The sequence below is a fragment of the Labeo rohita genome, chromosome 18, assembly GCF_022985175.1.
Source record: "Labeo rohita strain BAU-BD-2019 chromosome 18, IGBB_LRoh.1.0, whole genome shotgun sequence".
In the NCBI taxonomy this organism is placed as follows: domain Eukaryota; kingdom Metazoa; phylum Chordata; class Actinopteri; order Cypriniformes; family Cyprinidae; genus Labeo; species Labeo rohita.
The window spans coordinates 29521819-29535639 of NC_066886.1; the positions used below are offsets into that span (position 1 = coordinate 29521819).

The following is a 13821-nucleotide window of genomic DNA, read 5'->3' on the forward strand; positions in this document are numbered from 1 at the left end:
GATGGTAGTTGGATTGTTGTTCTTTATTTTCAAATTTAGCATCGGGATACAAACGGACAGGCAGACAAATACCATTCGCCAATCTGGCAAAAACCCAAAAGAAAAGGAAAGAAAGGCTGTAATGCATGTACTAGGAAACAATATCGCACATGCACATTACCAGAAAACAGACGACAGTGGGTGAATTTTAAATAAAAAACAAATTTTGTCAGCTGTCACTTTATCATTTAAACTGAGGGCGTCTTATTTAATTGTCGTTGTTTAAATCGCATCACTGTAAACCTCCTCAATCCGCTTGGCGTCTTGAGCATTTTCTCTGCAAATACGAGTGAATGCTGGAAATCTGATACAGCACCAGTGTCTTCGGCTTATGCTGGCATGCAAAACAAACACGATTCAGTTTAAAATCATCGGCCCTGAAAACTCAAACTCCAGGAATCACTCACACATCCTCAAGAACTCGTCCTTGACATGACAGGACATATTGCACAACATTACTGTTAATTAATGTCACTCAAACTTTGTCATTATAATAACTAATAATGTAAAATCATCATAACGCATTAAAATCTTATAGATTGCATTTAGGAAATGGGCTCAAAATATTCAAAATGTATAAATATACCATACGGGGTTCCCTTTCCTTGTTTACTCAATGCACTGACGTCTTCCGTTACCGTTAAAATACAAAAAGAATGTCATGAGAACATATTAACGCTCTAAGTTTAGTTATACGTTTAATTCCAGACAGAATACTTTTCAGATCCATACCTATTTGAAATCAAAGACCGGTACATGGCATAGAAAACAGGACTGTTAGTTCAGACAGAAAGCACTGCAATTCTGAAAACAAACTTTACACTCTTCCCAGTGCTTCTGTTGTCATCTGAAAATAAAACAAGAGTCTTCGAAAAGAAATTAAAATACTGTCAGCGAGAGTGTCTACAGTGGTCTGGGGAGAGATTGGGAGCTCCCGGGTCTTGGTCTTCCTCTCTCTCTCTCTCAGATGTGTGTTCATGTAAGAAAGACAGACCAGAGCCAATCAGCAGTGATGTGCGTCCTGTTTGATGCAACTTCCGTTTCAGTCTGATGCGGTCCTTTCAGTAAGATCCATAGCGATCCTTAACGCACACAATCAAACAGAGTTAATACAGCTGATGTGGAAGTGTTAAATATGTATATAGTCAAGACTGAAATGTGTGCGTTTACCTGAATGGTGTTCATAACTCCATTAGCCAGCACTGCCATCTTTCCTGCAACAGTCTTCACTCCTTGTTTGAACTGGGCAATATCTGGACCGGAGGGAAGCACGCTGTCAAATCCTGATGAGCCTACAAGGACACGCACATAATCGGAACAGAGTGAGCACCAGAGCTGAAGTCTTGTTATATTACATTGCATCAAATATAAGATATTTGTCCATGTTTACCAGAGGAACGGACACTTCCATCACCAAACAGGTCAGCAGAGCTGATGGAGGTGCTTCCAGACATGCCTTCTAGACGAGTCTTTGCTTCATACTAGTGAGGAAAAATACAAAATGTAAATGAATATTAAAAAAAAAAAAAAAAAAAAATTATATTATATTTATATATATATATATATATATATATAGAAAACATTGCATGTTAAAAAAAAAAAATTCATTTCCATATGTAAATGAATATGTTTCAAAAAATAATAAAAATCACAAATTAGTGGAACTTTTTTGTGGAAACCTGGGATAAGTAAGATTAAGTAACTTTATTACTGTGACCTTGATGAATAAAGACATTCATAAATTCTGAAATTAATGCTCTAATTTTCAATTCATCTAAGAACCCAGAAAAAAAAAAAAAAGCAGCAGCTAAAACTTTCATTATATTACATATAGCATATTATATCATTTATAGTATGTGTATTTCTTATGTATATTAGGGGGGAAAAAACATGTACTAAAATATTTAGATTGTATAAATACGAGTAAATTGTAATTGTATAAAAATGTATAAAAATAGTAAAAAAAAAAATATATATATATACAATTTATATAATACAAATTACATATACACATACATATACATATATATACACAAATTAGGTGTTTTCTATTTAAGATTTATTTTAAAATGGAATTTATTCCTATAATGCAAAGCTAAATTTTCAGCATCATTATTTTAGTCTTAAGTGTCCTTACATGATCCTTCAGAAATCATTTGAATATGCTGATTATCAATGTTGAAAACAATTGTGCTGCTTAATATTTAGTTGGAACCTGTGAAACTTTTTTCAGGATTCTTTAATGAATAAAAAGTTAAAAATAACTGCATTTATTTAAAATGGAAATCTTTTGTAACAATATAAACTACCATTTAAAGGTTTGTGGTCAGTAAATTTTTCTTCTCTTCTTTTGAAAGAAATGAAGACTTTTATTCAACAAGGATGTGTTAAATTGATAAAAAGTGATAGCAAAGACTTAAACTGTTAGAAAAGATTTCTATTAAAAAAAAAAAAAAAAGCTGTTCTTTTTAAACTTTCTATTCATCAAAGAATCATGGAAAAAAAGAATCACAGGTTCCACAAAAATATTAAGCAGCACAACTGTTTCCAACACTAGAATGATTTCTGAAGAATCATCATCAAGCCTGGAGTAATGATGTTGAAAATTCAGCTTTGCATTACAGGAATAAATTACATTTTAATGTATTCAAATACATAATGTGATCAAGTAGCCTAGATGGGCATAAGAGAATTCGATGGAACTCAATGTACTAAAGGTTTACTGTGCTCACTGTACCTCTGGGTTGCTCTCACGGCCAAAGAACATGTCCGATGAGATTGCTTTAGCATTGGCAAACTTCTGTCGTGCTTCACTGGACTCCGTGACTGGCACGGACACGTCAGGCTTCCGTCGGCTGGGCAACCTGAGACAAATTGTCAACAGTCATAAACCTGGCCACAAATCACATCACCGTCTACTGGAACAGGACTTTGTTCAGAACGGCAGAAAGACGCACCGTTCTCCGATTGGCTGGATGCTTGAGATGGTGACCTCACTCTCTTTAGGCTCCTCCTTCTCCAGAGCCCAGGAAGAGAACGATGATCCTCCATCATTGTCCCATCGTGAGCCAAAGCTGTCTCCTGATGTAAAAGGGTTGTCCTTGTACCTGAGATCACAATGATTGACAAATTACACACGTGGAACCACATTCACAAATGCTGTCTGAAACAAACATACTTTGGCGGTCCGGAGGCGAACCCGGGCTCATCAAACATGTCCAGCTTAGAGCGAGAAGAGGATTTGACTCCCACCGGGGTCTCCTGCTCGATCACCTGCATCTCAGCCATCACGGAATGAGACACGGCACTGCGGAAGATCAAAGTCACATCGTATGAGCCTCATTAAGCTGAACGTACAATAAAATTAACAAAACAAACATCCAGACACACATCGCTCAGCATTCTGGGCTATTAATCTGCCGCAGACAGTGATGTCACGCTCGAGGGGAGTGATGTAATTAACGTGACAGAGGTTTAATCGAGGTTGCCGCCGTGTCTTTACCTCCTGTTGCCAAATCCCATGCCCAGCCTCTCCGCCTGCTCCTTCTTCTTCCCCTCTAGGTTCTTCAGTTTCTTCTCCTCCATCTTCCTGTCAATCTCCAGCTCTTTGTAGGCCAGTCGCATCGAGGCCACTCTGTGAGAAAAGAGGGAACGCAATCAGGAAAAGCTGTGCTTCAACTACAGAAGCTATAGTTCTGACTGCACTGCTAGAGGAGCCATCGCCTTACTCATACATACGGTTGACCGTTCAACAGAAAATATTCAAAATCCTTTAAGAGAAAAAATATCTGCAAATGTCCACTGTTGAATTTGTGGCATCTGGAGACTCACATGGACTCTTCGGCTTGTTTCTTGGCCTCAGCGACCTGTTCCTCTCTCATCTTCTCTGCCACCTGGGCTTGTTTTTCCACCTCAGTGAAGCTCTTGCTGCTCACCTTCTGGGCACCAAGACCTTTTTTAGCACCAAGCTAAAACCAAAATGATAATAGAGTGTTAAGACATTATTTATTACATTTTGAACAAAGTAGCACCTGCAAAGTGACAGTATATGCTTCTATAAATGGTTTATATTTTATATGGGCCATTCTATAGAATTGGTCCAAAGTCAGAGATGGACATTTTCCAAATAATCTGTATGTATGCAAATTGTATAATATCTAAGGTACACATTTCAAGTAATTGTGCAGTTAATTCTCATATTGCATTTTCAGGAAGTTTTGGAATATTTGTCCATCTTCAAATTTGTCACTACAAATTTTTAAACAATATTTCAAGTGTAATTTATGAGATTTGTTGTATTTTGAATCCAGTTTTTCTTTGTAAAAGGCAAAAAGTTGATCATACTGATTTAAAAGGTAAGGATTCATTAGTTTAAATATACATTGAACCAAAAATCATAACATCTTAGCTGATAATTTAGTATACTTTCTTTTTGACAAAACATCCCATGTTTTGGTAGTGACAGCACATTTTCAGTAGTGACAGTAATGATTTGGTAGTGACCACATCACATTACAGAATTTTAACTTGCATACTAAAACACTACTAAAACATACTAAAATACTAAAAATTTGCATAACAGTACGAAAATTGTTTATTTCCCCCCGAATATGAGGATTGTGTCTTCCCTTTTGCCACTGCTGAAACAATGATGACATGTTTCAGTCGTGACTGTTTAAGTAGTGACAATTTTATGAGATGACACCCAAAAAAAAAAAAAAAAAAAAAACCTACGAAACTGCACCAAATGTTTCGGTGGTGACAATTTTAGACACATTTGAAGCTAGCTTACAGATGACGATCAGTATATGTTTTGCTAAGCACAGTTCTGAACAGCTGTACACATAAAAACCAAATTTTTTGGAATAGCTCCCAAAAAAGTGTGCTTAATTGCAGAAAAAAAAAAGGTGTTTGGTAGTTACATTCCCTAAACTTGCAGATTTTTCAGACTTTTGAACACATTTACCTCAAAATGATGAGACCTATCTACTTGTACCTTGTGGCTGTGAGAGAGAGAGAGAGAGAGGGACACAGGAATATTTCCTGATCATAAATTTATAGGCCTCGCCAATGGACTAAAACATACACTGTGTGCAGAATTATTAGGCATGTTGATATTCTGGTCATATTTTTTTTCCAAACACATTTTACCAATTCCAAACCACATCAGTCTTAATAACTACTGTCAATTTTGTATTTAATCATTTATGTGATATATAATTGTCCGTGAAGGGTGGAAGTGAAAAACTCCTTATATTCAGGTGTGCATAATTATTAGGCATGTTTTCTTTTACAGATAAAATGAGCCAAAAAAGATATTTAACCCAGACTGAAAAGTCCAAATTATTTCGCTGTCCAATGGTCAAGCCTTAACTTTGCAAATTCTTGTATTGCATTAGTATTGCATTCTTCTCACGGGCATTTAATAATTTGGACTTTTCAGTCTGGGTTAAATATCTTTTTTGGCTCATTTTATCTGTAAAAGAAAACATGCCTAATAATTATGCACACCTGAATATAAGGAGTTTTTCACTTCCACCCTTCACGGACAATTATATATCACATATAAATGATTAAATACAAAATTAACAGTAGTTATTAAGACTGATGTGGTTTGGAATTGGTAAAATGTGTTTGGAAAAAAAATATGACCAGAATATCAACATGCCTAATAATTCTGCATACAGTGTACACTGTTTTGATAGTGACATTAAAATGCAGGATACTTTTTAAAAAAAAATTATATATATATATATATATATATATAAGAGTGCCTAATGAAACTCATGTAAATACTAACACACACATATATACTGTATATTATAAAACATGTTATAATCATGTTTTTTTATTGTGCATTCCAATATATTCCATTCCACAAAAAAAAAGAAAGATGGGGAAAACAATCACCAAAAAAGTATATTAGCACACATTCAATGGATTAATCTAAATACTATTAGAAGAATTAATCAGAGTAAGGCATGTGAATAATTATTGATTTTTTTAGTTTTAGTTAGAGCCACTGTTTTAGCTTATGCTAAAACAAGACTGCAGCAAGACTGACACCTGCTGACAGAACAAAAACTGAACACTGCAAGATCAGGAAGCACAACTCCCTCAACAGGAAGTGACTGAGAGCACTGATTGTTCACTTACCCCTTTCTTTGCAGCGACTGGTTTCTTCTTTCCAATAATGGAGGGTTTCACTTCTGAAAACAGACAGCACAGTAAGAAAAAAGTAAACAGAAAACCATTTCCTCCTACATTATTCCAGAGAACACAACTTCTCCAGACAAGGATCATTAGTGCATGGCGATAGAGGCCACAGCCAACAGCGCCCTGAGAAATATCATGCCGGCAAAGCCTGAGGAAAGGGGAAAAAAGGTCACGCCTCACACAATTAATTCCATTATAAGAGCAAGAGTGTGTTTAAAGTGCACACATGAACACTGGGAACATTCATGCAGCCTTACTATGGCATACTGAACCAATGAGTTACATAAATCAGCAGAAAATTGGGGCTAAGACGAATGCTGAAATTGGTTTTAAGATTTACACCCTCTGCATCCTGATCAACAATGAAAAGCTGCTCTAATCTCATTCTGGATCGGAGGCTCACTTCAGAAATAACACGGCGTAAGTCTGAGTCCAGACTGGAAAGTGTCTGAGAGCTCCTTATGAGATCAGGAAACCCTACACTACACCCTTCGTGTCAGTGAGCCAGAGGGAAAAGTGAGGTCAGATACACCACTTCTGAGTTAAAGTAACAGTTCACCTAAAATAAAAACTTGAGCCCAAACAGCTGATAAAAACATGACAATGACCCAAAGTAATCCACATCACTGCAGTCCATCAGTTAATGACTTGTGAAGAGAAAAGCTGCGTATTAGTAGGAAACTAACCCTTTATTAAGACATTTTAACTTTACACTGTCACTTGTGGCCAAAATAGTCCATAATCCATAAAAATACTTCCTCCAGTGAAGTCCATCCCCTTTCTGCTTTTGAGGAGACAAGTTTGTCACTGTAGAAAGCAATAGTACAAATCAAGGACTTATTTTAGAAAAAAAAAAATAAAGGCTTGATTTGTTTTTTCTTTTTACAAATACACAGCTTTTTACTTCACAGGATGTTGACTGATGAACTGGAGTGGTGTGGATTACTTGTGGATAATTGTGATGTTTTTAATCAACAGTTTGGACTCATTCTGACGGCACCCATTCACTGCAGATGAACCACTGGCAAATCATGTAATGCTACATATCTCCAAATCTGTTCTGATGAAGAAAAACTCAGGCCACAAAACATGGTCCGGTGACATGTTAGAAGTAAGAACTGGCAAATACCTTGTAAATTTGCATAATTATATAGTATATGTGTTAGTTCTGCTACAAATACAGATACAAGGGATGTCCACATCAGCAGAAATGTTTGTAGTTTAGTCATTAAAATGATAAATTCCAAGCAATGTTCCAGGTTCAACAGAAGTGCAGCCCAAAGTATAGTTCAGTTTCTGTGTGTAAACTAAGGTATAAATACAGTGCACATAATGTTATCATCAGCATAGTATGAATGTATTGTATGCTCTCAGCCAGATTTTGGATACTCTGTACGCCCATCCCATACATGTGCAACCACAGTTGACTCTTTTCACATTTTTAGGGTTCTCAGAAGCAGGAAAAAAAAAAAAAAAAAAAAAAAAATATATATATATATATATATATATATATATATATATATATATATATATATATATATATATATATATATATATATATATATATATATATATATATATATATATATATATATATATATATATATATATATATATATATATATATATATATATATATATATATATATATATATATATACACATATATATATACACACACACACACACACACACACACACACACACACACACACACACAGGGTACGGAAAGTATTCAGACCCCCTTAAATGTTTCACTCTTTGTTATATTGTAGCCATTTGCTAAAATCATTTAAGGTCAAAACAGAGAAAGCACTGAATCTGTTGTCACTCCCTCAGTTGAAGTGTTACACACCCACACACTAGCATTAACTAGTTTCCTAAAATTCATTAACAATGTAATACATATAAAACAATGTATAGTGTCATAAATGCATGTGAATTTTCATTTCAAATGAAAATATAAAGAAATGCATCATCAGTCTATAAACTACTGGAGACAGCAACTAACTATATGGACGGTCATGTTGACGAGCACTTCTGTGAGAGAATACCCACAACTCTAGTTTAAGCAAGTACAAAGACATTTTTACTGCTCATAAGAAATTAGCAAGAAATATCGCAGACACTGGACAAGGATGAAACCATCTTCAGATGTTTGCATACGCTAAGCATCCGTGTCAAAACTGATTTATACTTTGGGCTTTAAGGTCTATTAAAGGTGAAGTTCACTTCCAAAACAAAAATGTACAGATAATTTACTCACCCAGTTGTCATCCAAGATGTTCATGTCTTTCTTTCTTCAGTCGTAAAGAAATTATGGTTTTTGAGGAAAACATTTCAGGATTTCTCTATATAGTGGACTTTAAAGGTGCTCATGAGTTTGAACTTCCAAAATGCAGTTATATATTATATGCAGCTCCAAAGAGCTCTAAACAATCCCAGACGAGTAATAAGGGTCTTATCTAGTGAAACGATCTGTCATTTTATAAAATTTTTTTTTTTACAGTTCATATAATTTTTAACTTTAAATGCGCGTCTTGTCTAGCCCTGGGAATTGTGTATTCTAATTCAAGACAGTTAGGGTATAAAACCCTCATTTCAAAATCACCCTACATCGCTGTTTTACCTTTTTTGTAAAGGGCATTTGATCTTCTTTGCATGTTCACCAAGTTTGAGGAGAAAATGAGATGGGAGTTGACATACCCTAACTGTGTTTGAATCGGAATACACAGAGTTCACGCAGAGCTAGACAAGATGAGGTTAAATGAGGTTAGAGCATTTGAGGTTAAAAAGTATATAAATTCTCAACTTGTTTAGAAAACAGCTGTTCGTTTTGCTAGATAAGAGCCTTCTTCCTCAGCTGGAATCGTTTAGAGCCCTTTGAAGCTGCATTTAAACTGCATTTTGGAAGTTCAGACTTGCGGGAACCACAGAAGTCCACTATATGGAGAGAAATCCTTAAATGTTTTCCTCAAAAAACTATTTCTTATCAACTGAAGAAATACATGAACATCTAGGATGACAAGGGGGTGAGTACATTATCTGTAAATTTTTGTTCTGGAAATGAACTTCAACAGCATATTTCATAATGTTGATCAGCACTGAATTTCTCAATTTTAAATTAAACAAATTAAATCCCAGTCAGCAACTGTGTCAGTGCAATATATACTGTACATTGTCCCTGATGACACCCAGAATAAATACGAACTGTAAGAAAATGCATTATTATCTAAAAGCAGTATGAATACTGTTTGTACAGTAACACCAAGCTTTAAAATATGAGCAGCTTTGCATTAATCATTATTATGATAAAGAGGAAGGGGTGGAGCCAAAGCGGCACACACACTCAAATTAAGTGTCAGTCAAGCGCAGAACCATGCTGCTTCATTCTCAACAGCCAATAGGCCTCCTGGCTTTTCAAAATCATTCAAATCACCTTTAGAAGACTCTTCAGACGTCAATCTCATTGAGTCATCTACATTAACAGAACAGACAGTTTCAATTCATTTGCAAAAAAAATGTTGCAGAACTGCATTTACTGGCTTGCCATTACACACAAAAATGATTTTAAAGAGACTTACGTGTTTTTGTCATATTTATACAATGTTTTTAAACTTTGCAATTTCACAAGTAACAAGCATTTTTTTTCCATTATTCACTGTTGTCCCTAAAATGTTGGTTGATACTTCATTAGTTTTCCAACCAGGTCCTGGAGCTTGACTTACTTAAGTGATTCATCAGTGTTTGGTGAGAAATATGGGGAATTAGGTAGTGAAGGGAGAAACAGAAACGTGGGGATGATGTGATGATAATGCACATTCTGCCTGAGCACTCAAACACACAAGCCCCAAACACTCACCTATTGTAGCTTTAGGACTTGTGCTCAGTCCTTCGATGCTCGGACCCTCTTCAGACTCTGCATCACATGGACAAGAAATTATTACATGTAGGACAAAATGCATGTGTTATGATGCATAATGAGAAACACTCACGAGTGCTGGTCTCTGAACTCTTAGGATTGCCCTGCTCCAGTTGAGGGGTAACAGTTTCAGCTCCATTCTGGTCCGTTAGGGATGGGGATGCCATGTTCCAGCTGTTGGCAGGCTGCAGGTAAGAGAACAATGATCAAATTTAACACATCAAGCCATAATTAAAAGCGACATATCTGCATGAGCACAATCGTAAACAGATACAAACTGAACTAAAATCCTGAAATGTTTTCCTCAAAAACTAAAACTTCTTCACGACTGAAGACAGAAACACACAAACATCTTGGATGACAAGGGAGTGAGTAAATTACTTGTAAATTGTTGTTTCAGCTGTTGTATTAGAAACTTCTACAGTGTTAACTAGTATTATGTAATTTAATGCAAGGTAATATAACACATGGTATGATGTTAAAATTGCATATGAATTTTGAACGTAATTTCAATAGGAATTTTTCACACATTTAAATACAAGAAACTGCTAGATTTACTATGTTATTAACTGTGGAACAGCATCACTGAAGTCTGTAAAAGGGCTTCAGTACAAAATTCCCTGATATTTCTAGGTTTCTTAAAACTTTGAGAATCCTGTTTCTGGCACTAAAAAATTATCAGGCACTAAAAAAATTATCAGGCAACTTGAGGGCTTAGTCAAACTTTTTTTTTTAATAAATACATCAAAACTCATTTACAATTCAAAATGCACAACTCTGTGTGTCCTACCTGTGTGTGCTCATCAAAGAAATCAGTCTCTCTCTTCTCCACAGGTGATTGCTGAGCACAGCTTGAGTTGTCAATCCACAGCTAAATGATAAAAAGGGGGAGAAAAAGAGTCTAAATAAATGTCTCCAAACACACTGGCTGTCTGTTGTGCTTTCATAAATAGTGAGTCTGGCCATATTGTGACTGTGTACGACGTGGAGTTTGTTCAATGATTCAAGTTCAAAGTCTACTCAATATCACAAACACAACAGATGCATATTAGGAGATAAAATTCAAACAACTCTTTGCATTACAACAACATACAGTTGAGGTCAAAAGTTTATTATTTGAGCAAAATAAGAGGGATCATACAAAATGCATGTTATTTTTTATTTAGTACTGACCTGAATAAGATATTTCACATAAAAGATGTTACATATAGTCCACAAGAAAAAAAATAATAGTTGAAAGAAATTCAAAAATCAGGGTAAATTTCACTTTTTTTTTTTTCTTGGGAACATGTAAGTATCTTCTGTAGCTTCTAAAGGACAGTACTGAATAGGAAAAAAAGAGATATGTAGGTAAAATAAGAAAAATGTACACATCTTCATTCTGTTCAAAAGTTTACACCCCTGGCTCATAATGCATTGTTTTTCATTCTGGAGCACAGTGAGCGTTTGAACCTTCTGTAATAGTTGCACATGAGTCCCTCAGTTGTCCTCAGTGTGAAAAGATGGATCTCAAAATCATACAGTCTTTCTTGGAAAGGGTTCAAATATACAAAAATTTGTATTTTGTCTTTTATGTGAAACATCTTATTCAGGTTAGTACTAAATAAAAAAAAACATGAATTTTGTATGATCCCTCTTATTTTGGTAAAATAGTTAACATTTTGCAGATTCTGCAAGGTGTATCTAAACGTTTGACCTCAACTGTATATTCAAATATATTAAGATCTATATGAATATATATATGACCCAGACTACATTAAATACAAGTTAATTTACAACAAGTATAAACATGGTTTGTGCTAACCACAAATGTGTAGTTCTGTGAATTATTGGGGGTTTAGAAACTAAACATTCAGGCTACTTAAATAAATAAAGACAGGTCTGTTGTAATACAATATAAGGATGTGGTCCAATGTAAAATCTTGGCCATCTGGAAGGCTCTGCTTTAAGAGTAATGTTAATAGCATGACACTAAAATATCTATTAATAACCAATACTGACAACACATCCAGGAGGCACTGTTTATTTTCTAGGCAGTGATAATGTTGGAACAGTATGAGGTTTGTATACTCACATCAGTGCCATACTTTGAGAGCGCAGCGTTGGCAAGCTGTCGAATCTTCTCTCTGTACATCTGAGCCGCACGACTGTTATACTTCGCATTGGTGTCATTGGTGGTACAGCCATGTTGGCGGAAAAATCCCATCTGTGCACAAAAGAAAAAAAAATGGAGTGATGAAGTGACTTAACATGTACAGTGTCTACACTATAGGTTAAGTTTTAATAACAGAACTGATGCAACTACATGCATATTACAGGGTAGGGAAAAAGAACTAACCGCGTTGGCATTTCCTCCAACCTGCATACATCTCAGCTGAAACCAGCTCCAGTTGGAATCCAGCTCTGTGGATCTGATAAGACAACACCCTACACTCACTAACTCACATTCTAAGTCTTAATAAACGAATTAAGGAATGAATGAAACATTCTGTGACACCACGGATGAATAAAAACTTTGGCAGACATTCACATGACTACATAATTTAAAAACAATAGAGATCCAGACTGACCTGATAAAGCTCAAGTGCACTCCCAATGAGCGATGTATCCCAGAACAGTCAATGCACAGAAACACTCCATATGGAATACTGGCCCAACTCGGGTTCTTAGCAGCACAATCAAAGCATGCCTAAAAACAAACACATTTAATTTCATTACATTTCCTTCATTAAAAACTCCATAAAGTATAGTCAATCCTCAAAATCACAATTCCCTCATGTGTCTCATGCTAAATGGTTGAAAAGCACTTAAAGACTGTAGACAGACAGATGTTATGGTTCAAACATGTTAAAAAATATATATACAGTAATATATTGAAATATGAGATAAAACAGTTTTAACTAAAAACACTTTTAACTAAACTGAATGTACATTAATTCAAGATTTCATTCTCTAATATACATATTTTACGATTGTGTACGAGTTTGATCCATCTTTGGGACATTCCGCACAGGCAACTCCATGGGTTTTGAAGTACATTATTACAGGGTGAGTCATTTTCCATCGCCACTGCGTCATTCTCGTGTAACAGATAGAGCCGGTAAACACGCAAAAAACTGATTTCTTTCAAGACAACTCATTTAGTCCTAATATCCCGTCGATATTAAGTCATTAGTGTTTGATAAGCTGACACAGGTCTGTTTTTCAGGTGTGAAGTTGACAGTAAACATTACGTTCTAGGTAAGACCCAGGCCCCATCAGCACCGGCTTAACGACAAACAAATGACACGTAATCCCACACGAAACACACATATGGATATCTCTGAATAGGCTAGAACGACAATTAAAACATTCAGAGATACATTTCAATATGAGTTCGTATGTTACCTTGTTTGTAGGTATGGAGCGCAAACGTTTAAATATGGTGAGAATTTCTGTCTTGTTCGGTTCCGACGCCATCTTGCCAACTGAGCAGAGGGAAAACAGAAACCAGAAAGACGGTTAAAAGACCTACCGGAAGTGATGTGTGTGGAAAATACAACATTGCAACACGAGACAACATTATATACTACAGAAAACACATTATATAATACAGAATAAACTAATAAACTAAATGTCATAAAACGTGAAAATACATATACAAT

At 35.4% G+C, this 13821-nt stretch overlaps 1 protein-coding gene across 2 annotated transcripts; it reads right to left on the reverse strand.

The window, feature by feature from the left end:
* Window positions 1–4: 4 nt before the first annotated feature.
* arfgap2 (ADP-ribosylation factor GTPase activating protein 2) lies at window positions 5–13699 on the reverse strand. 2 transcript variants are annotated; one of them, XM_051134874.1, is made up of 17 exons: window positions 13565–13699; window positions 12748–12866; window positions 12516–12588; window positions 12252–12383; window positions 10968–11048; window positions 10251–10362; window positions 10118–10174; window positions 9695–9733; window positions 6196–6248; window positions 3871–4007; window positions 3542–3673; window positions 3218–3346; window positions 2997–3146; window positions 2777–2903; window positions 1430–1520; window positions 1210–1331; window positions 5–1121 (listed from the first exon to the last, which is right to left on the reverse strand). In XM_051134874.1, the coding sequence occupies exons 1-17, from the start codon at window positions 13634–13636 to the stop codon at window positions 1101–1103; spliced, it is 1647 nt and encodes a 548-aa protein (XP_050990831.1). In that variant the 5' UTR covers window positions 13637–13699; the 3' UTR covers window positions 5–1100. The 2 variants fall into 2 exon arrangements, with proteins under 2 accessions (XP_050990831.1, XP_050990832.1); XM_051134875.1 differs by lacking the exon at window positions 9695–9733.
* Between the last annotated feature and the right edge of the window lie 122 nt (window positions 13700–13821).